At 39.3% G+C, this 26,896-nt stretch overlaps 1 protein-coding gene across 4 annotated transcripts in view; it reads right to left on the bottom strand.

Moving 5' to 3' along the window:
- Positions 1-26,896, bottom strand: part of CHST8 (carbohydrate sulfotransferase 8) — a 217,666-nt gene that overhangs the window by 13,870 nt on the left and 176,900 nt on the right. The window contains exon 2 of one of the 4 annotated variants that reach the window (XM_039502971.1): positions 18,113-18,215. The exons of 2 other annotated variants lie outside the window; for them this stretch is intronic. Coding sequence is in view for 1 of the 2 variants with exons in the window: in XM_039502970.1 (XP_039358904.1) it covers positions 5,471-5,585 (115 nt within the window). In the remaining variant the exon portion in view is untranslated. Of the gene's footprint in view, positions 1-5,470; positions 5,588-18,112; positions 18,216-26,896 lie in introns of those variants that run through there. One more of the 4 variants, XM_039502970.1, reaches the window with a different exon arrangement.

Below are 26,896 nucleotides of genomic sequence, written 5' to 3'. Positions count from 1 at the left end.
TCAGGGAACAGGGAGCAGGGGGCGGTTGGATGAGGCGGAGGTTCTGGGGAGTGGTTAGGGGACGGGGGTGGGGTTGGATAGGTGTGGGAGTCCCGGGGGGCTTGTCAAGGGGTGGTGGTGTGGATAGGGGTCAGGGGACAGGGAGCAGGGGGGGTTGGATAGGGGGTGAGGTTCCAGGGCGTGGTTAGGGGCAGGGGTCCCAGGAGGGGGTGGTTAGGGGACAAGGAGGGAGGGGTTGGATGGGTCAGAGGTTCTGAGGGGGGCAGTCAGGGGGCAGGAAGTGGGAGGGGTCGGATAGGTGGTGGGGGCCAGGCTGTTTGGGGAGGCACAGCCTTTCTTATCCAGCCTCCATACAGTTTTGCAATGCCAATGTAGCCCTCGGGCCAAAAGATTTGCCCACCCCCTGCCATAGACACTACTAAGATATTTGCCTTTAAACTGGCAATAGTTGCTCAACTGTATAGATCAGGGGTTGGCAACCTTTCAGAAGTGGTGTGCCGAGTCTTCATTTATTCACTCTAATTTAAGGTTTTGTGTACCAGTAGTACATTTTAACGTTTTTAGAATGTCTCTTTCTATAAGTCTATAATATATAACTAAACTATTGTTGTATTCAAAGTAAATAAAGTTTTTAAAATGTTTAAGAAGCTTCATTTAAAATTAAATTAAAATGCAGAGCCCCCCGGACCGATGGCCAGGACCTGGGCAGTGTGAGTGCCACTGAAAATCAGCTCGCATGCCGCCTTCGGCACATGTGCCGTAGGTTGCCTACCCCTGGTATAGATACAGCCTGTGGAATAGCACCTAAGGCTGTTCTCTCCAGAGACAGCTGCTTGAGTACCGCTTTTGATCTCTGCTGCAGCTAAGCACTAGAGGATGATATAGTCACACACTAAAATCATAACATTATACTGGCTCTGCATTGACTCCCTTTGTGGCCTTCAGCAAGTTTGTACCTCTGCCTCAGTTTCACCATCTGTAACCTAGGGTTAATAGCTACCTTCTTTAATTTTGAATGCCCTTGCTATGGTAAGTAAGTAGTTCAGGATTAAAGTACTGTAAAGTGCTATAAATGGCAAATATTATTAAATCAGAATTCTTTTACCCTCTCTAACTATGGTGCCCTATGGAGGAGGGGAGGGAGAATATTTGGAGTGAAAGAGTCCTAGACTGTTGTATGATTCTTCTGATGACTCCTGTAAAATGGGTTTCCTGGTAGCATAGATACAGGTTGAATTCTCCAGAAAGCTTGAATGTTCTTTTCCTTATCAATTCAGAATGTTGTAATGAATTCCCTTTTCGGTGGGGGGGAGGCAGAAATTGTATATATTTAATATTGAAAAGTCAAAAGTTTAATTAAAAGAAATCCATGGATTGGGGGGGTTAGGCAATTTGCTTGTTTTATATGGAGATGTTTGGTTTCTCATGTATAATTGCCAACAGGCATATAGTAATTTCCTTGTGTAATAGCATCATTACAGGCAATAGTCTATTCAGAATATTATTCCTCTGCTTTATACTTCAGCTTTGGGCTTCATTATTTTTTAATATCAGATTCAGCTTGTTAAATCACTTCTTATCCTCTGTCACAGATACCAGAGATTTACTTTGGCTGTCAATACTGTCAACATGTATAGGCAAGAATTTACATATTTAAATATTTATCCTTGCGTGAACTAGTTATGCCTACCAATGTAAGACAGGAGAGTGGTTGTGTAACCTACTTCCACCCCTGAAATTATAAGATGTAATAACAGCCAAGGGTGGTCTAAAATTTTCAATGCCATGGGTTGGATGCTAGTTTTGGAGCAGTTCTGTGGGCCACACACAGAAATATAATTCCTGATTCTAGAATTGTATCACTTTTTTTTTTTAGGATTTATAATATAAGCACATTTTTCTCTCTGTATCCCCTCCCTGAGAACCTTCAAGCTTGTCATAATTGAAAACAAGACTAGTCAAGAGAACTTGGTCACTCACCAAAATGCAAACCAGTATTTAGATAGACTTGGATACAATTTTTTTTTAAATTTATTTTGCCAAGATTGTAATGAAAGACTTAGGGAGGGGATTTCAAAAGAGCCCTGTGAAGCACCTGGCATTGGCCACTGTCAGGAGACAGGATACTGGGCTTGATGGACCATTGGTCTGACCTGCTATGGCTGGTCTATTGTTCTTATGGGCATAGTTTCAATGGTAGTAGAGGTGGACCATTGCTGGGAGCTTTTGAAAATCCCTTTCATAATGTGTACTTTATTTAACTTTCCTGTAAGAAGTAAGGATCATTCTTCTACAAAAAAGATGAAGGTATCATAAATGCTTGTCTGAGCTATCTGTTCTTAAATTATAAAAGAAAAGGAATTAATGAGTAATTCATACTTTTGTTGCTAACTACTTCAAAAGGTGACTTGTCTTTTAATAGAGTAGATATCTTGTATTTTTGTGCTGGTACTTCAGTTATTACGTCTAATAAAGAAATTCCATTAGCTGGAGGGAAGAATGTGTATCAGAATTGAGACTTCAATTATTGGTGCTAATGTGGTCAGAACAACAGCTAAGAGTACATTCTGAATGGAAGATGTATGGTGGAGCTGGTTGCTAGTCTCTTGAATGTTTCTTGAGGCATATGACTTCTAAATTTTGTCTTCTCTCAGCTTTCTCTCCCACTAGCAGCAATCTGTCACATCAGATTTAAACCTACATGGCGAAAACCATTCTTAGGTGCAGTGAAGTCAGCCAGTAAAAACACATTGCACAGTTCTGCTCAACTAATCAGATCTAAGTTTAATGTGATGCTACACCCATGGTATTTTTGGCACTACTAGCTCCTAGATGGTAACCAAAATAGCAATGTAATGTACATTTGTGCCATAGGTTGGACTCTTGTGCCAACTATATAACTGAAATTGGTGATATTAAGGAATAACTTTAAAATGTGGTGCCAGACGCCTCAGCAACAGACATCTTAGCAGCACATAGATAAGTAGCAAATCAGATAGTGTCACTTCATTGTATGCACAATGCTTCTGTTAGTTCCCTCTTTTTCTGCATGAACTTGACCTTCAAAGACCCTGCATGGACCTGACACTGATCTCTCTGTTCTTGTTGTGTTTTATTATGCAGATCCACTCAGTCTTCTCATCTAATGGCTCCCTTCCCTTTTTGTTATGTGAATTGTTTTTTTTAATGCCATTTACAATACACAGAGGAGCCTCTCTGCTGCACACCTCCTCTTTCTCAAATCCCTCCTGGCTAGCCTTTTAACCCTGGTCTCTCCTCTGACACAGTACAGAGACTGGGCTTAAATAGAAGTTGATTTCACTTCTGTATGTGTGCCCCTTAATGTGCTTCAATGAGCAATGTTTTTTGCTTGTTTTTTTACTGCAATATCACTGTAAAGGAAAGTATCAATACTTATGCAATTACATATTTGCAGAAATAGATACTTCAGAAGTGTTGTGAACACTTGTACAAATATGTTCATGTCACAAATGACTTATTCAACAACTCCAGGTTGTTTTTATAATAGCTTGTCAACCAATCAGGCAGTGGGAATGATAACATATGACGAAGTGGCCAATCACAGCACCAATAGCAAATTATATTAGTGAATTTTCCAAACAATAGTTTTGTGAGTAGCATTCAGGTTAAAATTTATTTGCATAAAAATATCAGCAAACAAATTTGAAAAATGTAACTCAGCTGTTGGATGATTTATTAACAGAAAAAGGGGTTAAACTTTGTGACTAAGTTGTTTGCTATGAATAGATTGCCCAGCCTGCTCTGCACCTAATCCTGTGCCTAATCTTTTATCATGTATAGTATATTTGAGTTAAATTGCAAGCTCTTTCAAGCAGGAAATGATTAAGTATTTGCAAAGTGCTGATACCATCTATGTTACTGCCACATATCTCATTCTAAATTAGAAATAATAAATCGTACATTTAAGGAAAAAACTCCTTGTAAAAAGACTGACAAGATTTTTATTTTGAGATCATGGCCTAATCAATGTTATAAACTATATATATTTTTTGCCCTTCAGTAATTTCTTATCTCTAAACTGATGTCTTATTTGACAATAACAATCCTTAATAGCCCCATCTCAGCGACATATACAGTTCCCAGTTTTAATACACAGAAAATTAATGAGATGAAGCAAGCAAGGTTTAATGAAAGTATAGAGTGCCTTGCATAAAGTTGCCATCAAGAAACAAGTGAATCTGTACAATGAATCTCTTGAGTTCTCAGAGAAGATGCAAATACTCAGTGACATTTTCCACAGATGAGAACTTTCGCAGTGAATGCTTTGGATGAAGTGCCTAGCTCTGCTGAAGAAGAGTCAAAGTTAGATCTCTCTTGGTCTCAAGATCCTGAGCATATTCTTTACAGAGAGTCCTTGGGCAGTATATCCATCTGACACTGCAGGGACTTAGTAGTTCATTTTAGTTTCAAACTAATTGATTTAATGGCAAAGATGCTGTAGTATTTATTTATGCTGATCTCTGTGAATGGTAGCTATTACAAGGAAGACCTTGAGCTTCCTGATCTTTTAAGAACATCTCTCTCTCTCTCTTCATATGAAATGTAGCCAAAGGCAAACAGTCACTATACTGTCTTGTATCATATATAGCACCTTCTTGTATTTGGTGACTGACTAATTGTACACAAAGCAAGAAAGACTCTGTGTCAATTGCAAGAGAAAGTGAATTATAAGAGAACTCATTTGTAATATACAGTTTTTTCCCAGAAACTGCAGAATTAGATGGTGAAAATAATTAATTCTACACTTCACTGCTATAGTACTTACACAGTGATTCCCCCCCCCCCCACACACACCTTAGGTCACAAAGTGCTGCACAAATATGGTTCATAGGTATTCCAGTTTTACAGATGGGAGGCAGGAGAGGTTACAAGCCAAACTTTCAAGAGTGGTCTGACTTTGGGTGGTCATATTTTTGATTACCTTAATACTTAAGCTGGGCATCTTAAACTAGTCACCTAACAATTGAGGAACCCCAAATCAGTGGCCAGATTTTAGGCTGAAACCCTAAGACAAGGATCTTGTAGAAGGTTGGTGTTAGTCTATGCTAGAAACCAGGTGTATGCTAGAAACTCCTATCTTGTGTTCAATCCTCAAGATCACAGCTGCCTGTCTACTAACTAGGTGCAGTTAATTAATGTGAGTCTTACATTTGGATTACAACATTACAGACATTGAGCTTCTCTTTATAATCATTAGACGAGAGATGTGCAATGACATGCTACTCAGGCACTTGAATGATGTGTACATGCTGCGTGTCAGATGTTGGTGGGATCCAGGCTGGAAACCGTTCCAGCAAATCTGCCCCAGAAGCTGGCTCATGATGGGATGGGACCCAGCTGGATGGGAGACACACTTTTCAGTGAGCTGCTACTTTCTGGAAGAACCCTGTGGAGTGGGAGGGAGGGTGGCGGTATCGCTGGCTCTCACCTGAGGTGACTGATGCCTCCAGTGTGACTGCTTCTGCCAGCATGGCTGCTTCTGCCCTGTGACCTCGGAGGTGAATCTGGCCTGATGCCTTGCAAAGACACTTCCACTTCTGCATATAATTAGCTGCTCCTTCCTAGAATTTAACAACCATCTGATCTCTATTAGGTTAACATCTGACAGCTCCTTCATTTGTATCTTCCCCACCTCTCAATATTCATCCTTCCATTCCTCCCATTGACTCCCTTTATCTTTCTCTGAAAGATTTCTTGGCCTCTGGTCTCAAGCTCTTCATGATCCAGTGTTTTCACAGTACAATGGAAACTGAACACATTAACATTCCTGTAATCAGGATGTGTGTATTTTATTAACTCTATTTTAGCTGGTCTGCCTGAAGTGGTGCCAGCTGAAGTTTTGTTATCTTCCTGCTGTTCTTGGAGCTGTCAGTACTGAAAACTTCTTTCACAACAGACAAAATTACTGGGATATTTCACATTCTGCAGAGAGACAAAATCTGACACAAATTGCATTTCTTCTAATAAGGAACCACACTCTGGTTAAAAATTAGTTATAGAAAACAAATTTCTTTGCTTCCTTTTTAAATAGAAAACATGTATAAAAACCTATTTTCACTTTTTTACTTCTTTGTATTTCTCTTTTTGGACAATCACAATAGACTAAGTCAGTTTCAGTTATTGGCTGTCATGCCCTTTCATAATACTGCAATGTTTGGATTGCAAATGCTACATGGGAGTGCATTTTTTTGTCCTTTATTTATAAATAATAGATTCCTCTGAAATGTAATTCATGGGAACATTTTTATTTAAATTTTGTAGAAGCTTTTTTCTTAAACCTCGATTTTAAACTTCATTTGTTTCTTCAGTCTTCATTTACATGGCTTCATTTACATTTGAGGCCCTCACTCAGAAATGGTGTGGATTGTTTCAGAACACAATGCATGGTTTTACAATACATTACTACTTTCACTGCACAAAAAAGGTACAAGTGATAGCTAATCTTTCACATACCCATGGTATACTCACATTAAAGACAATGGGCCTGATTTCTGACTCCACCCCGCTGACCCAAAAGAGGCTAGAAACCCTGCAGATCTGGTCAGATGGGAATTTCCTCTGCAGACATGGATAGAGTTAAGGAAAGGGGCACGAACAGGACATCTCTGGCTACTTCCAAACCTCCAGAATAGTCTTTGGTCAGTAGTCAGGCATGACTTGCAGCGGCCTTGATCTAAGGATGATCTAAATTATGATTAACGATGGACTGGGGAACGGCAATGCCATGAATGTCTAAGAAGTAGGGCTGTTGATTAATCGCAGCTAACTCAAGCAATTAACTCAAAAAATTAATTGCAGTTAATCGCACCGTTAAACAATATAATACCAATTGAAATTTATCAAATATTTTGGATGTTTTTCTACATTTTCATATATATTGTATTCTGTGTTGTAATTGAAATTAAAGTGTATATTATTTTTTTGTTACAAATATGTGCACTGTAAAAATGATAAACAAATGAGATAGTATTTTTCAATTCACCTCATACAAGTATGGTAGTGCAATCTTTGTCATGTAAGTGCAACTTACAAATGTAGATTTTTTTTGTTACATAACTGCACTCAAAAAAGAAAACAATGTACAACTTCAGAGCCTACAAGTCCACTCAGTCCTACTTCTTGTGCAGCCAATCACTAAGACAAGCAAGTTTGTTTACATTTACAGGAGATAATGCTGCCTGCTTCTTAATGTCTGAAAGTGAGAACAGGTGTTTGCCTGGCACTTTTGTAGCCGGCATTGCAAGGTATTTACATGCCAGATATGCTAAACATTCATAGGCCCCTTTGTGCTTTGGCCACTATTCCAGAGGACTTGCTTCCATGCTGATGATGCTAGTTAAAAAAAATACATTAATTAAATTCGTGACTGAACTCCTTGGGGAGAATTGAATGTCTCCTACACTGTTTTACCTGCATTCTGCCATATATTTAATATTATAGCAGTCTTGGATGATGACTCAGCACATGTTGTTCATATTAAGAACACTTTCATTGCAGATTTGACAAAACACAAAGAAGGTACTAATGTGAAATTTCTAAAGATAGCTACAGCACTCGACCCAAGGTTTAAGACTCTGAAGTGCCTTCCAAAATCCAAGAGAGATGACATGTGAAACTTGTTTTCAGAAGTCTTAAAAGAGCCACACTCCGATGCAGAAACTACAGAGCCCAAACAACCAAAAAAGAAAATCAACCTTTTTCTAGTGGCATCTGACTCAGATAATGAATATGCATTGCTCCACACTGCTTTGTATGGCTATTGAGCAGAACCTGTTACCATCATGGACACGTCCTCTGAAATGGTGTCCAAAGCATGAAGGGACATATGAATCTTTCGTGCATCTGGCATATAAATATCTTGCGATGCCGGCTACAATAGTGCCATGGGAACGCCTGTTCTGACTTTCAGGTGACATTGTAAACAAGAAGCGGGCAGCATTATCTTCTGAACATGTAAATAAACTTGTTTATCAGAGCAATTGGCTGAACAAGAAGTAGGACTGAGTGGACTTGTAGGCTCTAAAGTTTTACAATGTTTTGTTTTTGAATGCAGTTACTTTTTGTACATAATACTACTTTTGTAAGTTCAACTTTCATGATACTGAGATTGCACTACAGTATTTGTATTAGGTGAATTGAAAAATACTATTTCTTTTGTTTTTTTACAGTGCAAATATTTGTAATCAAATATAAAGTAAGCACTGTACACTTTGTATTCTGTGTTGTAATTGAAATCAGTATATTTGAAAATGTAGAAAATATCTGAAACTATTTAAATAAATGGTATTCTATTGTTTAACGGTGTGATTAATCATGATTAATTTTTTAAATCACACGACTAATCACGATTATTTTTTTTAATTGTTTGACAGCCCTACTAAGAAGGGTCCTCTCTAACTGTATTGAATGGAAAAACCAAAAATAAAAAAGGCAAAGGAAACTCAAAATGCTGTGGAAGCATGTTATGAATATTTTTGGAAAAGCTATATTTGTCCCCTCTAGCTGCTATCCTGAAATTATCAAATTGATACAGTTTGTTGCTGTTACTGAAGATGACATTTCCAGAGTCAGCAGGAACCTGGGAAGAAATAAAGCTCCAATTTTTATAAAAAAACTTGTGGATACTGATACTGAGAACAGTTTATTTTTTATTTAAATCCCATGTACATATGTCTTTAATTTCCATTTTTGGAGTGGTTTCCCTGCATTGTTCTCCACACTACCCAAAATAATTTGTTAAGAATCCATGAGAGAAATATTCCCCCCCGCCCATTAAGAAATGGTTGTTTTCCATGTTGAAAGCGATTACATTAATAGTTAAGCAGAATTACAGACACGAAGGTATAATACAAGCGTATGCCAATGATAATAAATAAGATACGAAATACTTTGGTCTGCCCTAATGTACTGCAGCTCTCATCTACTGCTGTTTTCCTTCAGAGTAAGTATTTAAATGTTTCCTATTTATCAACTGAATAGAGAAAGCTACTGAAGGGTATATATTCTGGTTTTTTACTAATCCTCATTGAGATTTTTTTTTATTGCATTCGTGCTGTGAGAAGCTAGGGAAGAGTTTTTAAAGACTGGTTAGCATTTACTTAACATGGAATAGTGAAACGTTAGCACTTGCTACTGTCATGCCAATTTACAGCTTGCAGAAGTAGGTGGTATTTTATTGGAAGGGATTTTGAATACAGGCACCAAAGAAACTCCGAATAAATTCCAAGAGGCATTGGTGTAGGGGGACATTGAATTTCATGTTCAGAACATATGCTTCAATTATGCTGGCCTTTTAGTACCTAACTAATCATTAAGAATGACTGGCCCAGTGCACGTTAAGGGCCAGATTCTCAATGGTGTAAGTTGGTGTAACTTCATTGAAATCAATGGATTAATTTATACCAGCTGAAGCTCTGACTCTCACAGTGAAAATCACGCCAACCTGGAGGACTTCTGCAAAGCCCATTGTTCAGCTGACGCCTTGCATTTGCTCTCTAGGATGCAGGAACCTCAGAGTTGGTGGTCATACAAGGGGATCTGTGCCTCCTATGGACTTGCATTGGACCCATATGGGCGGGCATTCGGTCTGAGATGGACAACTGAAAGTGTGATTATAGATCAGGTGACCTGGAGGCAGTGTCTGCAACCCACAGGTTGGAATAGTGGCAATGGAGGATCTGCACTGCAGTATGGTGTGTGTACTTTAACCAATTATAGTACAATTTCTCTGGCTTTCAGTGACTGAAATGACATCACAGCTTAATGAAGTATGGGAGTCTTTGGTCAGGAGTGCAGTACCTGGGGAAAGTAATGCTATTCTGAAGGGCATACAAAAATAATTGAGACACCAGGCTAATCCATTAAAACGAGCATGAAAAATGTACAAGTGAAGAAAGTCAACACAGAGATCAGGCGACATTCTTAAGGCAGCTGTTTGAAATCTGAATTCTTTAACAATGGGAAAGTCTTCAATTTTCTCAATTCATTCATAATAGAAGTGTCCAGTCCCGCCCTCATCACTCAGGAAACACTCCCAGAGAAGCGCAGGGCTGGAACACACTATGTTGCCAGGTGGCACTGCACTTGCCCCATCTAGGGTGAACAGACGTCCTGATAAAATTGGGACCGTCCCGATATTCAGTCATTTGTCCCGCATCCTGACGGATGTATGGTCGGAACGCCATTTGTCCCGATATTCTGACTCTGGGCTTTTTTGTTGCTTTGGTGGCACTCCGGACCTGCCCGCTCATGTGTCCTGATATTTTGTTCATGTAATCTGGTCAACGTAGCCCCATCTCAATTCAACTTTTGGTTCTCCTGTTAACTCACTCATAGCCAGGAGTTTAGCATAACATTCTCCCTCTTGGAGTCTAATGTATTAAGTCCCTACAACAAACAAGGTTTTGCTTCCAGTTTCAACCTTCTCCTTCCTCAGGCTTTCCAATTTCCTTATTGCAGGACTTCAGACTCCAGCTCTTTCAGCTCCCTGGTTCATTTCTGACAGCTCTGCACAGCTCTTCCCTTAGATCTCATAGTAAGCCTCAGCCCCTGAGTTCAAACGTCTTCTATGCCATCTCCTTTGTGGGGTTTTTTAAGTTAAATGTAGTAAAATTTCTAAATGAACCATCTTTTTTAAAAGAAAAGTCTCAAACATTTCAGCTTTCTCAGAATTTTTTTGTTTTTATTCAGCTGAAACTATTTGCCAAATTTGACCTGAATTTGCAAATAGTTGCCTTTGACCAAGAAATACATTTTTCTGCAAATAGCCTATTCACCCTCCAAAATTTGCTGAGCTCTACTCCTGAGTCTGACTCTAGGCTTCCTCTCTGAGCTAAGAGCACTTCTTTTTAATCCTCAGCAGGGGATCACATGACTCCATTCTCTCTCCCCACCTCTAAAGCTTATCTGGCAACCTTTCCTGAACTACCTGTTCTCCAAGGAGACTGTGCCTTGGAATGGTGTTGGCCCCAGGCTCCCACTGCCCTTAAAAGGGACAGACTACCCTGTTACAGGGAGTCTTGGGTATTCAAGGACCACTGGCCCAGAGTGTGATGATCAGAACTGTACACAGTGGTTTCAGAGAAGCATGGAAAGGCAGCAGGGTGCAGTGGTCACCTGAGTTCTATGTGCAGCTCTGCCAAGGGCTTATTCTGTGGCCTTGGACAAATCACTTCCTATCTATGTCTCACTTTACCGGTTAGAAAAATGGGGATAATACTTACCCCTTTTGTAAAGTACACTTGTTAACAAACTCCTAACCATGTAGAGCTTACCTAGTTCCCAGTTTCACTACCAGCATTAAGCTCAGATCATTGTTTGTTAAAAGGCCCCCTAGCCTATGGACTGTCCTTTGGTCATGTGAAACTACTGTGTGTTTTTAAAATGTTCTTTCATGTGTTTCTACACACATTCAGGTGGAAGTGGTTATTTCAATTACATTTTGCTTTGCATTTTGAGGGTTCAGTGGAACCTCAGAATCAAAGCAAAAGAGAAGATCTCAGCAAACCCCTATGGATAAAAAAGAAAAGAAAATGCTGCTAGGAATCCCGGCCAAATGAAAGCCTCATGTATTACAGATCTACAATAACTTTGACCAGCTCTAACTCCTGAATGCACAAATTCTACTCATCTCATAAAATGACTTAAGCTGTATTCAAACCTTGTAATAAAATATATAATACGACTTCCTGTCTGTTACACTCTAAACAGACAAGATAGGGCCAACTTTTTGGAGAGTGCCTAGCACAATGGGGCCCTGATCTCAGTTTGAATCTCTGTTCTACCTTAATAAAAAGACATGAGCTTGTGACTGTCATAATAACCCCATGTTCTAAAATATCCCAAACTCATTGACTCCATTTTACACACTTGCAGTTTTAAAAATCAGTGTATTTCCTTGATAACCAATAAAGAAAAGGAAAGTACATAATACCTTTTTAGTGCAAACTTAATTGATTTAATACAAGAAGCTGCTGCTTGCATATTTATCATGAGGAAGGTAGAACTACTTGTTTGCTTTGTCTTCTTTGAGCTAGTTAGGCATCCTAATTAGGGAGTGACATTTTCTGTACTTAATTTATATTCAATAAGAATTCTACAAAGAAAGCAGAAAAGCCAAGTCTGTGCTGTTGCATTTCCCATTCCTCCTATGGACCTATCCATGGGAATATCATTAATTAGCATCATTAGCTTTCAGGCACTGTCAGCAGTTATTTGCAATTTCTACTTAGCACCTTTCAGTTATTCTCCGTTGTCACATTTAATATTTGCATGAAGGCAGCCTTCATATACAGCCTGACTTTGACAAGGACGCTAGACTTTGTTCAGTTTTATTAAAAAATAAAAGCTAAGGTTTAAAAATATAACACTGCATTTATAATTAGTCGCCTGCAGGAATGATCTCGGTATCCAAAAGAACAGTAATGAATTTCAGGCAAGTGCTATCTGCGATTCTTGCACGCAGCAGGGAAACAGTCACCCAAAATAATGCACCTAGTGTCCAAACCATTTCAGGAAATTGGATACACACACATTACATGAAGCTACTGTGCTCTGACTATTTCTGCCTAATGCAGCAGAAAATGTCTGGGCTACTTTCATGTGGCTCCATTTCTGAAGATACTACTTTCCTTTCCAGGAGAAGAGAGATTGAAAGAGAGGAGAAGGCAGCAAGTAACACTCATTGTGTTGGTAAAAATGCAGCTTTATGCAGTGTTTTCTGGAACACTTTTTTCCTCCTCCCAGAGGATATAAATACTCATAGGGTACTGTCCATGTTGGTAGCTGACTACATGTGTTTAGTGGTAGTTCAAGAAAAGTACTGTATAGCACACTTAGGAAGAGAGGTATAAAGATCCTCAGCTGGTGTAAATTGGTGCAACTCCACTGAAGTCAAGTAAATTATGCTCATTTATTCCAGCTGAGAATCTGGCCCTTTGTCTTTATCTCCAAAATCCTGCTTAGGTTATACCCTCTCTGTATTAGTGACCACCTCTTCTTTTTGCTCCCTCCAACTTTGGCTACATTCAGTGGGGATGCTTTAGCTGACAGGTTTGAAATCATGACTGTCAGGGAAAGGCTCTCGTTGGAGAGGATAGTGTTAGGGAGTGATCTGTCATTGTGTGCTTTACAGGGCTTCAACTGCATTAATTATCTTCTAAAAGATGAAGACTAAATCACCATATTCTCCTGCCTGCAGCTTCTAGACAGGGAGGCTATATCTATGGTACTTTCTCCAGCCCTCCACTGAATCTCGAATTTCATCACCTTTTAGAGCATGATGAAAGATGCTTTAAAGGATGTTGCCTCAAGAAATATGTCAAAGGTACCCAGCATGGCTATCTGGAAAACATCCCAGTGCCACCTGATCACTGCAACAAATGTGCAGAAAGGAGGGACAGAAGAGAGTTCTGCCCTCTGGAGGTAACTGATATAGCTTTAATCTGGTGAAGCGCCTAGATGCTACTGTGATGGGTACTTTAAAAAAGTCATATACTAATATCCAGTAAGGCAAGCAAAGCCAAAGTGCTACCTAAGGAAAGTGACCTTGGGCCCTATGAATAAAATATGAAAGGAGAAGAGAATGACGGAGATCAGTCTAAGTCAGGGGTCGGCAACCTTTCAGAAGTGGTGTGCTGAGTTCTTCATTTACTGACTCTAATTTAAGGTTTCATGTGCCAGTAATACATTAACGTTTTTAGAAGGTCTCTTTCTATAAGTCTATATTATATAACTAAACTATTGTTGTATGTAAAGTAAATAAGGTTTTCAAAATGTTTAAGAAGCTTCATTTAAAATTAAATTAAAATGCCGATCTTCCGCCGCCAGCCTGCTCAGCTCGCTGCCAGCCTGGGGTTCTGTTCACCTTGGCTGGCAGCGGGCTCAGTGGGGCCTGTGGCCGGGACACCAGCTGGCAAGGGGCCGGCAGCCAGGACCCCAGCCCTGAGGGGGTGTTCAGGGGTCAGGGCAGAGGGCTGGGGTGTGTGGGAGGTGCAGGGCAGAAGGCTGTGTGTGTGCGGGGGGGTTCAGGGGTCAGGGTAGAGGGCTGTGTGTGTGTGTGTGAGGGTGTAGGGCAGAAGGCTGTGTGTGTGTGGGGGGGTTCAGGGGTCAGGGCAGGGGGCTGGGGTGCTCCCAGCCCCCTTCCCTGTTCCACCCCCTTCCCCAAGGCCCCGTACCTACCTCTTCTCTGCCTCCTCTACGGAGCAGCGAGCACGCTGCCACTCTTCCTCCTCCCCCTCACAAGGGCCATCAGGTGATTGTGCAGGGAAGGAGAGGAGGAGGGGCTGGAAAGAAGTGGGAGAGGGGGAAAGCTTGGCTGCCACAGGACCAAGCTTCTGCCTCCTGTCCCCGCAGGGGAGAGCGGTGGGCGGGGGGGCTGAGTGGGGCTGGGGGCCGGGACTGCAGCAGGCAGCAGCGTGCCACTCAAAATCAGCTTGCGTGCCGTGTTTGGGACACATGCTGTAGGTTGCCGACCCCTGGTCTAAGTCCTTGGAGGATTCCTTCAAGGTTATAGTTAGAGAGAATATGAAGCCATGAACAGAGAACAAGTAAACAAGGTCATGCCTCTTCCTGACAAAACAGTGCCAGCAGGAAAAAGAAACAGTCAGATATTGTTATTGCTAGTTGGGGCCACCTCGCATATCAGCAGGCAGCTCTCCGTCAGCAAGGTGGCAGTTTCCTGCCTCAACAGCACCTTGTGTGTTTATATTTTTTACTTGGACATGTACATATCAGTAGAAAACTGGTAGACACCTGGAAACCCAAGCTTTAAAGTTAAGTAGAGGACAATATCTCTTTCCCGCCTACCTACACATTCAGGAGAATGTTTGGGGTAGAAAAAAGGTAAATAAGGGGTTTTTAAAGAAAAAGAAAAAAGCTATTGCATGTATGTGAATTGGACAAAGGCAGCTACGTTAGGGCAGATGGAGTGCACTCTGGTGTGGCTCCCTGGGAAAATCAACCATTGAGTCTAGGGGACAGAAGAATCCCCCAAGAATTGGGGAAAATGGACTTCCCTTGCTATAACTGGGCTATCAAAAGAAGGGCTGGTGGAGTCAAAATGACCAAACCTGTGTCTGAGATAAATTTCTCCATTAACCCACCTAGAAGCATGTGTCAGGATTGCCTACTCTCCTTCAGATATTGCCAACCTCCACTGGCTTTTGAAAGCAGAAAGCTGGATTGTTACACAAGGTGAGGTTTTCTGTTCTCAGAATCTCTGTTCTTACTAGGGGATGAGAACCTATTCAGCAATGAAAGGTGACATTTTCTATGCAAACCTATCTGAAATTGGCTGGGAGTTGATGGTTTTCAATACTTTTACAGGATTAGATACTGTATTAAATTGATCTATAAAAGATGAGGCCTCATTGCTCATGCTGTATTTCACTCTTTGCTCCAACTCTCTTAGCTGTGTCTTCCTCAGTGATGGTGACAAACATTGGAAACTCATTGGGGTAGCATGTAAAATCTGTGGGAAGGTCGCTTTCCAGACAGGATGTCATCCTACCAGCTGCTGAATTCCTCCTGTGAGGAGAATGGCAGTTGAAGGCACTCAGTACTTCACAGGAGATGATATGCTCAACACCATGCAGGTTCAGGTGCTTGAGGAGCATTTGGCTTGACTTTAAGGACGTGTATATCATGTGGCTCTATAGCCCCATGTAAGACCATTTCAGTTAATGTGAGATAGGCAGGACATTTGCTGTGCTATCTTCCGCTCAGTGGACTGTGATCATTATCTGGGATATTTGTATTCTGAGTGGTTGCCAGTGACACTTTTTGTTTCAAGAAGTCCACGCTACATTTTAAAGGTATGCGAGAGCACTGGAGTAACAGTGAAAGGGATCATAGCCCTCAAATTGCCTACAGATCCTTTCATCACTGAACCATCTGACAAGGAAGAATACGCATAATCATTCAGTACAGTGTCAGACTAGGCAGGCTTATTTTGTGTAGGTTCATGCAAACATTTTCTTCATTTGTTTATATCCCATGAGTTTGTGAAACTCATTTCAAACTGTGGCATTTCACTGAGTTTTATTATGTGAAACCCTGTAAATCCATGCGGTTTTCTTCTAGTTGTGGTAACACGTTAATCCAAAGGTAGCTCAAAACTTTGTTTGAAAGTTTTGCAAAACATGGCAAGCTGTTTACTTAACCAAGCTGTGTTTTGAATTTGTAACAAAGCCCCAAACAGGTAATTTTCACATGCTTTTGGGTTTCATTGTGAACATTTTGTGGAGATTCTTATGAACCTTGCAGAGGGTGATGTGCACAACTACCTGAGAACTAAATGGCTCCATTATCCAGGAATACTATTTATTAGAATGGTCTGGGAATTTTTCATGGAATGTTTTTCTGTTGGAAAATGCCAATGCATAAAAATGGAAACTTTTGTACAGAAACATATCGGTTTCAATAAAACTTCTATTAGGAAAGTTTCTCAGGTTCAGAATGGATTTCTTGTGAGCACGCACGCGCGAGAGAAACCTGTTTACCCCAGAATAGTCAATAGCCCAATGGTTAGAAAACTTCCCTGGGACATAGGAAGCCCTGGTTCAAGACTTGGGTTTTCTGTGTCCTAGGGGAGTCCCCTAACCACCAGGCAATTGGCTTTTCTGTGGTCTCTCTCTCTTTATGAAAAATTTCATTCCAATGCAGAGTGAAAACAAACTTCAAAACTTGGAAATATTTTCTGAAAGAGTTCTTGTTCTGCAGCCAACCCTAGTAATTTACTTGCTGTAGGAGAGTCTTATAGAAGTTTCATTGCCCAAATGAAAGGATCTGGCCTCTCTGCTAAATTCTCATGGCTTATGCCCATGGCTGCAGTTTTTGTTTAGTTCAATATTAATTGTTTACTAGCTCATAGCTTGTCTTTCTGCTGGCACCCCTACCAAACCATTCACCTCAGTGACAAACATAAGACTAAGCAGCAAACTCTGAATAAATATGTTGGTCAAGTGATATGAAAAACAGGCCCATTTACATCTGGACATGCCATCATATTAGATTTATTTTCTATTTAAACATATAGTATAGATACCCACATAGTGAGTATCTGGATTAGACGTTTTCTGCATATTAAATTAAGGGAAAAGTCTTTAATCTGTTTTAGGTTGGGATTTTCATAGGTTGTAATTGTAGATTTATTTTTTGTTTAAATTCATAAATCTGCAATGTAGTAGCCAGACAATCATAAACAAATATACATAGATCAAAAAGACCCATACATGACCTATCCAGAAAAGTCTATCAATCACAATAAACCATGCAGCCTGCCCCCAAAGCTGCCAAATCCAGGTTATGTCAGGCAAAAAGGAGAAGTAAATTCCAGAGTAGAGAGATCCTTCACTGAGAACACCGTACTACCAAACCAGTCCCATTAATACCAGGAACCCAATGGCTCATGTGAATGAACTACCATGACAACCCAGGGGAAGAGATGTATGCTCTGTAAAGTAGCTCAGACCATATAACTTAATAGATTACACTCAAAATCAGCACCTTTCACTTCAACCAGAAAGCAATGTATAGCCAAAGTATTGTTGGCTAATAATAATTATTATTAGTTAGGAGTTCACTATATACTTCACCAGCTGAGAGATTAAGCCACTTGTTTTAATGTCAACAAAACATTTCAGAAAAAGAGATAAGGATTCTATTTTAACACAGAGTGTTACTCAGATTTCACTGTCATCGGAATGATCATAAAGTATTTAATCTGAGTTCAGAGGGATGTTATTGGTGCTTCCTTAGAAGTTCATTAACATTCTGTATGTGCTGAACATCAGTCAATGGACATCTAAAGTAAAGTGTTGACTCTTTGTATTATATTACAGTTCAGATATTCTTCTGAGGCATTCAATTTATAACTGTAGATATTTTCTAAAAGATGAAACACTCCATTAGCTGACTGTATATTTTACACAAAATAATTCAATATTGCTAAAACTGTTTCCTGATGTATCTGCCTGAATGTTGATTAAAACTTCAGGGCTGAAGCAGAAAACTGTGTGCATCCAAGACTCCACAAATATGGCCACTTCTCATCGGCTAATTAGAGACTTACCTGAAATCCAGTATGGATGAGGTAAAAGTGTCAACAGACTCAGGGGACCAAGTTATGAGCTAGGTACAAACAGATGCAACTCTCATCGATGTCCTGGATAGTTCTGCAAAATTGCACCAGGCATCCACATTGGAATTTGTTTCGCAAAGTCTTGTGTAACATTATTTCCTACTACGGTACTTTCTACTTCTAAATCACTGCTCATGATTTTGGTGTGCTTTGCCCTAATTTTGCAACTCCAACCCTCTACAAGTGAAATGTCCATTGACTTTAATTTGTGTCTTGCAACAACTGACTTCTTAAGTTCTCATTGCAAATACATCTAGGTTAGAGTCTGTGTAAACAATAGATGTGACTTACTTTAAATGCTGCAAGAGGAATTTAACAGTAGATTTAACTGCAGAAGATGAACTTGTTTATTTGAATCTTTGATGTTTCTTCACTGACATACATCAATCAGATTTATTGATGAATATTTTCTCCAACTAGTTTAGGTAATAAAAGCTTCCAAACTGTGTTGGAAAGCTTACAGAACTCATTAGAGTTTAGGCCTAAAGTTATGTAAGTTTTTTATTTCCCTTGTTGGCTTTGTTTGGCTGTACAAGTATGTTGGCTCCCCCACATCAGTTATCTAGTACATTCTCATGTACCATCCGTATCTTGATGTATCTTCCCAATGCTATATATACCTGTATCCTCACAAATGTCCCAAATGTATCCTCAATATGTGTATGATATATGTAATTAACCAATAAATGAGTCCTGTATCATGCGTATCAATTGAGATGCATGCCCAACAGACGTAGGTCAACGTAATGACGTCTTGTTTTGTTGGTTGTAGGCTAGCCATATGTACTGGTAAGGCAGGTCATCCTCTTTCTACGCATGCTCTTCTTCTGGCACACTCCCTCGAGGTCAGAGTAGGTAACCACTCAATAAAGGGTGTGTCTCTCTTCTTCCTGTGTAAGTCCTTAACCAGCTGACTCCTCTCGGGGGGAGGGTGTGGCTCATGGCTTGGACTCAAATGAGGGCCCCGACTTCTCTCCTCTGTGGGCCCGAGCTTCCGGGAGAACGGCTCGGCCGCAGGAGTGGCCCTCAGGCTCGGTTTGCTTTGCTCCCGCTGTCGGCGCGCTCGGCCGGACGCAGGGCCCCGAGAACCAGACAGAACTCCAAGCGAGGAAGAGGCAAGGCGGCGAGTCCACAGGCCACGTGTTAGACCACGCCAAGTAAGTTGAGACCTGGTCCCTCCGAGGTAGGGACCCCCCCTGAGGAAGGTGAGTGGGTAAAGGGTGGGGTGGGGGTAAAGAAGGAGTGGTAAAGGAACCCAAAAATAGAAGGGAACTTGTGGGTTGGGACCCTAGGCTTAAGACAGGGCTGAATAATAGTTCCATTAGGTGTGTCGTAGGGGGCTGCTTTGCGAGTCAAGACTTAGTGGAGCTTTTCTCCTGGCTGTTCTTTTTTTTTAAGTACTTATGTTTCTTGTTCTATTGGTGTGCTTTGTTCTATTGGTAAGCGAGGACAAAGTCTGTCCCCCGGTTCTCTCCCATTTTTTTTTCTCTGTCTCCCCTTTTCCTAAAACATTCTACCTCACCCCCAGCGGTACCCCCACCCTAAGGTACCCTTCTTTTATTAATAGTCTAAAACATGGTATTTATTCCACCTCACCTTTTAGAGCGTAAAGAATATATTAAAAGAAGATATTTATATCCAATAAAGATAATATAGATACCTTAATCTTTTTTAACATCAAAGATCAGCCATCTAAACTCTGACACATAAAAAGCAATTTGTCTTAATTTAAAAAAGATGTTTAAAATTTTTTAAAAGAAAATAAAAGAAGTAAAAAGATGCTCAAAAAAGAGAAGGCAAAGGCAGTACAAGTTACATTTACCAAATCAAAAAGTTTACAAAGAAAGTAACTGGTGAGTGCCAACAGTCTGACTTTGTGTGTGGCTTGGTGACACTGGAGAAACCACAGGCAGCTGACCTGGACTAGAATGTGGAGAAGTGACACTGGAGAAGCCACGGATGTGAGAGACAGAAGAGGAAGAAGCGGGAGACACAGATGAATGGATGAACAAGCTGCCCAAGACAAGAAGCGGAAGCATGTTGGAAATTCTTTCTGAATGTTATATGATATATATGCCCAGTCTGGTAATGCTATGTATGTGATATATATGTGGACGTGGATAGTCTTGAGTGATGTATATATGCATGGACTTATTATTATTTTTTTTATTATTTTTTTTTATATTTTTTTATATTGTTTTATTTTTTTTTATGATCCTATTCCTTTGCAACCATCCTTATTTCCTGCAGTGTCAGTTTGATCACCTGAATTGATTAGTAATTTGTATTGCAACAAATTTTATTTATTATTTGAAGAAATTTGTCAGTTTTTTTTTAAGAATGAGATTTGTTGTTTTTTTATTTTTTATGTTTGTTTTGTTTTGTTATGTTGGTTATATGTTTTATGTGTATGATTGAGTAATTGTTATGTTGATGTTTGTATAGTTAGGTGCTGGGAGAATTCTGTGGCAAGTATTATCTGAGAACTGGATCAGCAGTTGACCAGGAGAGGTGGAGTGGGGACAGGGCTAGCAGAACTGGGGACTGGTGGCAGGACTGGGCAAGAAGGACAGTGGGGAAAAGTACCAGTCCTTCAGGGCACCTGTCCTTCAGGGACTTGTTAAAATGTAGCATATGCCGTAACAGCAGTGTGTTTGCTACACAGTGTGTTTAAATAGTTATGCAATTATGGTGATGTAGCAGCCAGCCCAAAGTTGCCCAGGCAGAGTGTTTTTCAATGAGAGTTGAAAATGACATGAAGAAAAAAAGAGAAGAAAAAAAAAATAAGAAGAAAAAAAAAAAAAAAAAAAAAAAAAAAAAAAAAAAAAAAAAAAAAAAAGGTAAAAAAAAAAACAGCAGAAGCAAACAGAGAAAGAAAAAAAGGGAAAAAAGGAGGAACAGAGGGGGGAAGAAAAGTGAAGTAATGGAGTGAAAGCATGGGGATTTCAAATACTCAGGAGGATATTTTTGGAGTGGTGATAGTAAGTGGGTGTTGAAAGACAAAAGAAGTGATATAAGGATAAGTGAAGTGATTTGAAGGAGAGAAGAAGAAAAAGTTTAACTCTGTAGTTGTTGGAAGGAAAGAAGTTTGGACTTTTTAAAAAATAAAAAAAAGAAAAAAGTTTTTAAATTTTTTTAAAAAATTTTAAATGAAAAGAAAAAAAAAATAATTGTTTAAAATTTTTAAATTTAGGAAATTTGTTTAATTAATTATTGAATGAGTATATGAAAATAAAAATTGAAATTTAAATGGAATTAATAAGTGGTGATGTTAAGTTGTAATGTTTAAAAAAGTAATTTAAAAAAAAAAAAAAAAAAAAAAATCTGTAAGTAGAGCAATTAATTATCTACCTAAGTAAAAAAACACTGGTAAATAGAAAACTAATAACCTATAACTTATGAATATACAAAGGGGTAATTTAATTGTTTTGCTTAATTTAAATGAAATAGGGTAATTAAATATTTTTTAAAATATTTAAAACAATAAAATTTTGTTTTTTTATTTGTTTTTATCAAATCCAAAGAAAAGATAAACCACAGAAACTAAATATACAACAACATATGAAGACATACCATTAAAAAAAAACAGTTTTGTGTTTATGTCTCTGTTCTTGTGGTGTCATTTGTTGTGGTGCAGAATTTTGTTTTGTCTTGGGATGGGATGGTTTGAATTAATAAAGAAATTAAAATTTAATGGATTGTTTGTTTGTTGGAAATTTTGAAATAAGAAAAATACAAAGTAAAATGCAAAAAATAAAAAATATGTGAAAAAAAATCAAAAACTTTTTTCTAAAGAAAAAAAAAAAATAAAAGTAAAATGCATACAATAAAGTTTGGAAAAAGGACATAAAAGTTAACCCCTCCCCATATTGTACATGGGATCCTTCTAGCTACCTCTGATTTACTAGCCAGAGAGGCTGGGAGTGGTGGGCTAGTGAGAGCTGGCTTGTTTTTCCAAAGCTTTGTAAAAATGAACTCATCAAAGTGGGTGGCTTGTTCCTGGAAAGCTCTGTAATTAGTGTAAGAAGTGTATTTGCATACATTATATAATAATTAAACTGTAAGACTGTAATGTAAATGCAATGTGTTCAATGTTGTACAATAAACAAAAATGTAAAAAAAAGTAAGTAAAAAAGTAAAGGTTAAAAAAAAAAAAAAAAACAAAAAAAAAAAACCCCCCCAAAACAAAAAAAAAAAAAAATAAAAAAACCCAAAAAAATAAAAAAAACAAAAAAAAAAAAAAACAAACAAAAACAAAAACAAAAACAAAAACAGACTTCGAAAACAACCAGAAAAAAAGGGGTACCTACTGCAGAGAAGACAGACACTAATGCAACATGTTGGTTTTACTTTTACACAGGTAACTAGCACTAGACCCTAGCAGCCAGCTGCCTCCCCTCCATGGAACCTGGAGGATCAAATCTTGTCCACCACCCACAAACAACTTGGCTCCACCTGCTTTGGCTCCAGCTGCTGTGAAGCTCTGCTGACCGATGCTTGTGAATGTGAATGCTGACAACTTGCTTGGACCCATGATTCTCAAACAAAAAGAGAGACCTCTCCACATCAGCCAGAACTCTCTATGATTATATCCTTCCTTCTTGGAGCTCCCAGAAAAAGGACTGTGCAGCAGGGAAAAAGGACAAGGTGACGTGCGTGATGCCCCCCTACTGTCCCTTGACTTGCTTAAAGAAGACCTTAAAACTTTTAGATCAAGAAGAAAACTGTGCTGAGGGTCTGTGATGTCTCCTAAATCTCTCCTGAAAGAATGCTAGACACATTTCACTGGAAGGAGAGAGAAACTCACTCTGCCCCACTGACATTGCAAACATTGAGAATTCTGAAAAAAAAAGAAAACTGGGAATGTGGACCTAGAAGGAAATTATAGACTGGCAGAAAAAACTTGTGGGTGAAATAATTGGATTTTGGGGTTTATATTTATTCTACAGGCTTCCTGTTTTTTGGATAAATTCCTTTTAAGTAATACCCTGCTATTATTTTTAATTTTATAATATTTTTTAAAGTTTTCTTTTTCACTTTATTTTTCAGATGGCTACCATTAGCTTGCACCAGGGGCACAGCAGTTATTTTAGCCTGACAACAAAGAGAGAAAGATCCCTGTGGGAGAGGGGGAATTGTGGGGCTGTGGGCTCTGGCATCTTTGTCTGAATTCAAAGCCAAAGATTTCAAAGCCATAAGAAAGGCCAGGAAGGCCAACTTTTGAAAAGGCCACTAGCCTTATTGAGCTAGCTTAAGTAGTAGTATTACAGGCTGGAGTTTCCCTCATTTTTCCACCAGTAGTTCTATAACCCAGAAGTTACTGACTGACAGAGAGAGATGGTGTTAAAAGACTGGGAAGGCATTGATTGCAGAATCTAGGATGATCTGAATGACCTGATTGACCCCATGATGGAAGCTGGCCATTTGGCCTTCCACTTGCCTCTGCCACCTGCCCCACACACACATCTGTACATCATTCTCTCACCATGGAAACTGTCTTCATGGAACTTTGTTGGATTGAAGTGTGATACAGTGCTCCTTCTTCTTTCAGTCCATATGGTTGGTGTGGGTGGGTGTGGGTGGGATGTGGGCTCGAAATGGGCCGGGTCCATGGGGAGGATGCATATGGGACTAAATTATTCTGGGAATCTCTGGGAAATTAAAATATATCACTTATGTTAAAATGAGTTAGTTGCCGTGCCTTGATCCCTTTTAGAGTTGTGGTTGTCCACATTTGTCCATTTTCATTCATTGGGGTTGGGGGGTGACTAGCTTAAAGCAGCAGTTGTAATTATTTCTGCAGAGCTTCATTGTTTTTTTGGCCTCAAAGTGAAAAAAACAGGTCTCAAAGAAGTGAGAGGAAAATTAAAAGTAATCTGTTGTTGGAAAATTATAGTGCTAATGAAGCCTTCTGTAGGCCTAGTAAACCAAAATGTGTTATTGTTGTTTGTGTTGTGTGTGAACTGAACAGAGAAGAAGAACTCAAAGGACTGAGTATCTATATCTAGCAAGTCAGCTATTTTAGCATTTTGTTTGCTCCCCTCCCAAGTGTGGCTCCTCCCAAGTGTATAGTGTATACAGCAGTGTATGCATATTATCTAGTACAATCTAGTACAAAGGATGTTCGGATGTATCTTGTGTCCTTCAAATAAATGTATAATGTATCTGTAACAGATGTATCTTGTAGCCCCCATAAATATATATATTATATAGATCTAATCTAATAGATGCATGTACAGGGGTTACAGAATCAACAAAACAAGTAGACACTACGTAGTTTTGTTTGTTTGTTTAAGGTAGTAGGTAGGCCCCCATGGCCAGTGTGTGGTGTCTCTCTCTCTCTGGCACTGAGGAACACCCGCTCAGCTGACCGATCAATAAAGGGTGTGGTACTCGTCTTCCTGTCTCCGTGCCTCCTTGGTGTAATTAGGTAAGCTCCAGGGGGAAACGGGCCCTTTTGGCTAACAGTAAGACAGTGCCTTCAGACTCCTGATTTCTTGTTTTGATCCTTTGGTCAATGTAATTTCTGTCTTTAAAGTTGTTACTCTACTGCAGCTGCAAGTTAATATTAAATTTAAAGTGGCTATTATTTTTCAGAAGCAAATATTTTACTGTTTGCAAACCAGATTTTACTCCCCCCCATGTAGCAATTGATCCTCTACAGCTCTTCACTTGATGACTGAGTTCCTTAAAAAAATTATTTTGCTCACAATTCATAAATGAAACATGTAATGACTGTAATCATAGCTATCTAGACAGTCGCACCTCCGAGAGTCAGATGTGGAAGTATAATTTAAAAAAAATATTTTTGGTATGGTGGTGTAGCTTTTAATATTTAAACAATAGTTATTTGACTCCTCTTTGCTCTCCTTCATGGCCTAATCCTGCACTATGGGAACCTTGCCATTGACTTCAGCAGGATCAGACCCTTTATGAGCCAGTAGTAATGGTAACATGATGTTGCGAGGAATGATCACCTTCACTAAACTTCTCAGCCACTTGCTCTGACAGCTGACTGTTCAGTTCCGTTGTTTTTTGGTTTCCAGAACTATAGCAAAAGAACACTGAGTCAAAATGAAACAAAGCTTTTTGTTCGCAATCAGCATTTGAAAACGGAATATTTTGTTTCAAATGTCCAGATAGGAAAATAAAAACATTTAATCATAATTGACATTTTCTCATGGAAAAATGTCAATTTTGACAAAAATCACATTTCATGATGAAGCTCTAGTCTTCTGCCTACAGAGTTCCTTCTTCCTGGGCCTAAAGAGGCTAAGATACTTTCACACTATTCAGTCTTTCTATCTCCTAAGTCACTTTGTTTTTGATCCATACTCACTGTCTTCCAATTTCCACAAACACTTAAAGCTTTCAGTGAGGCTGAGATGAATCGAAACTTAGGGGCATCTTATGCTATTTCAAAGCATCACCATGGCCCATTTATTTTGAAAAAAATATTGTAGTCTTGGCCTTGAATTTTAATATATATAAAATATATTTATAATATATAATATATACAAAATATAAAATCAAATATATTTTACTGCAATTGATTTGTTTGCATGCTGGTGAAATTCTTGACAGATCAGCTCCTTTAAAGGCCTCATGTGCCAAGTTATCCTGGATTACACACTGACATTAGAAAAAGCCCCTATTTTGATTGGTAAATAGGTCTGGTGATTAGGTGGTGCAATTAGTGTTCGTGAGTGAGGAAAAATCCATTACACACATGGTATCAAGTCACTCAAATCTTAGCAGTCTTGTCCTGATCTACTCTGACTACCTCTGAAATCTGAATGCACAGCATAGTTTTACTAGCAAACAAATGGGACTTCAGACTGCTCATTTACATCATGTGCCTTTTTCTTCCCATTAAGGAAGGTGGTAATTGCCAAACTGTTGTCAGTGAGTGCTGGAAAAAGCAATATGAGTGATTTCCTTGGTGACTGTCAGGATCTTCAGATGAGGCTGTTGAACTACATTCTTAATAACTGAAATACACTGTGGGAAAAGACAGATGACAGGGTCTTTAGCAAGCTTGTTTCATGTCGATACGCCCAGGATGCTCTTCCAACTCCCAGCCCTTGCTGCATGGTGCCAGTGTGTGAGCTTGGGGAACTTGGAGAGCTTGAATGATGTGCTGAACTCCTAATACTTCACATGGAAAGAGGTAGTAACATCCTTTTAAAAGACTAGACATTTGAGTGCCTGGATCCCAGTGAATTTGTATTCTTCTCCTAAAGGATTAATTATGTATTTCTTAAACAAGGTTAAATGTATCTGTACAGGTCTCCAAAATTAAATCGCAAAGCAGCATTTTTCTGGTCTGAGTTTTCCTTCCTGAAGCAAAGTAATAGAAGGAATAATTGTGACTTCTTAGACAAACTGTTTTTGATAAAAGGCTAAAAATGTTGCAAAAATATCTTCTTACCACAAACTGTTTTCATGCCTCACCTTTTTCTAATTTTAGTGGGCTAAATTTTCAAAAGTTTTGAAGGCTAGTAGGTTTGAAACCCTTTGTGGTATAAAGCCATGAGCTCAGGGAGACCAACTCACCGTGTGCATCGGGCAACCCATTGAACCTCTCTGTGAAAAGGGGGTAACATTTGCCTTCCTCAAAGCGAAGGGTTGGGTATTAATTGCTTAATAAGAACACAGATGTTGCCATGCCAAATCACACCAGTGATCCATCTAGTCCAGTATCCCATCTCTGAG

Source organism: Mauremys reevesii, linkage group 16 (assembly GCF_016161935.1).
Source record: "Mauremys reevesii isolate NIE-2019 linkage group 16, ASM1616193v1, whole genome shotgun sequence".
Classification (NCBI taxonomy): domain Eukaryota; kingdom Metazoa; phylum Chordata; order Testudines; family Geoemydidae; genus Mauremys; species Mauremys reevesii.
The sequence above is the reverse complement of the archived record's forward strand: the minus strand, read 5'-3'. Positions and strand labels throughout refer to the sequence as shown.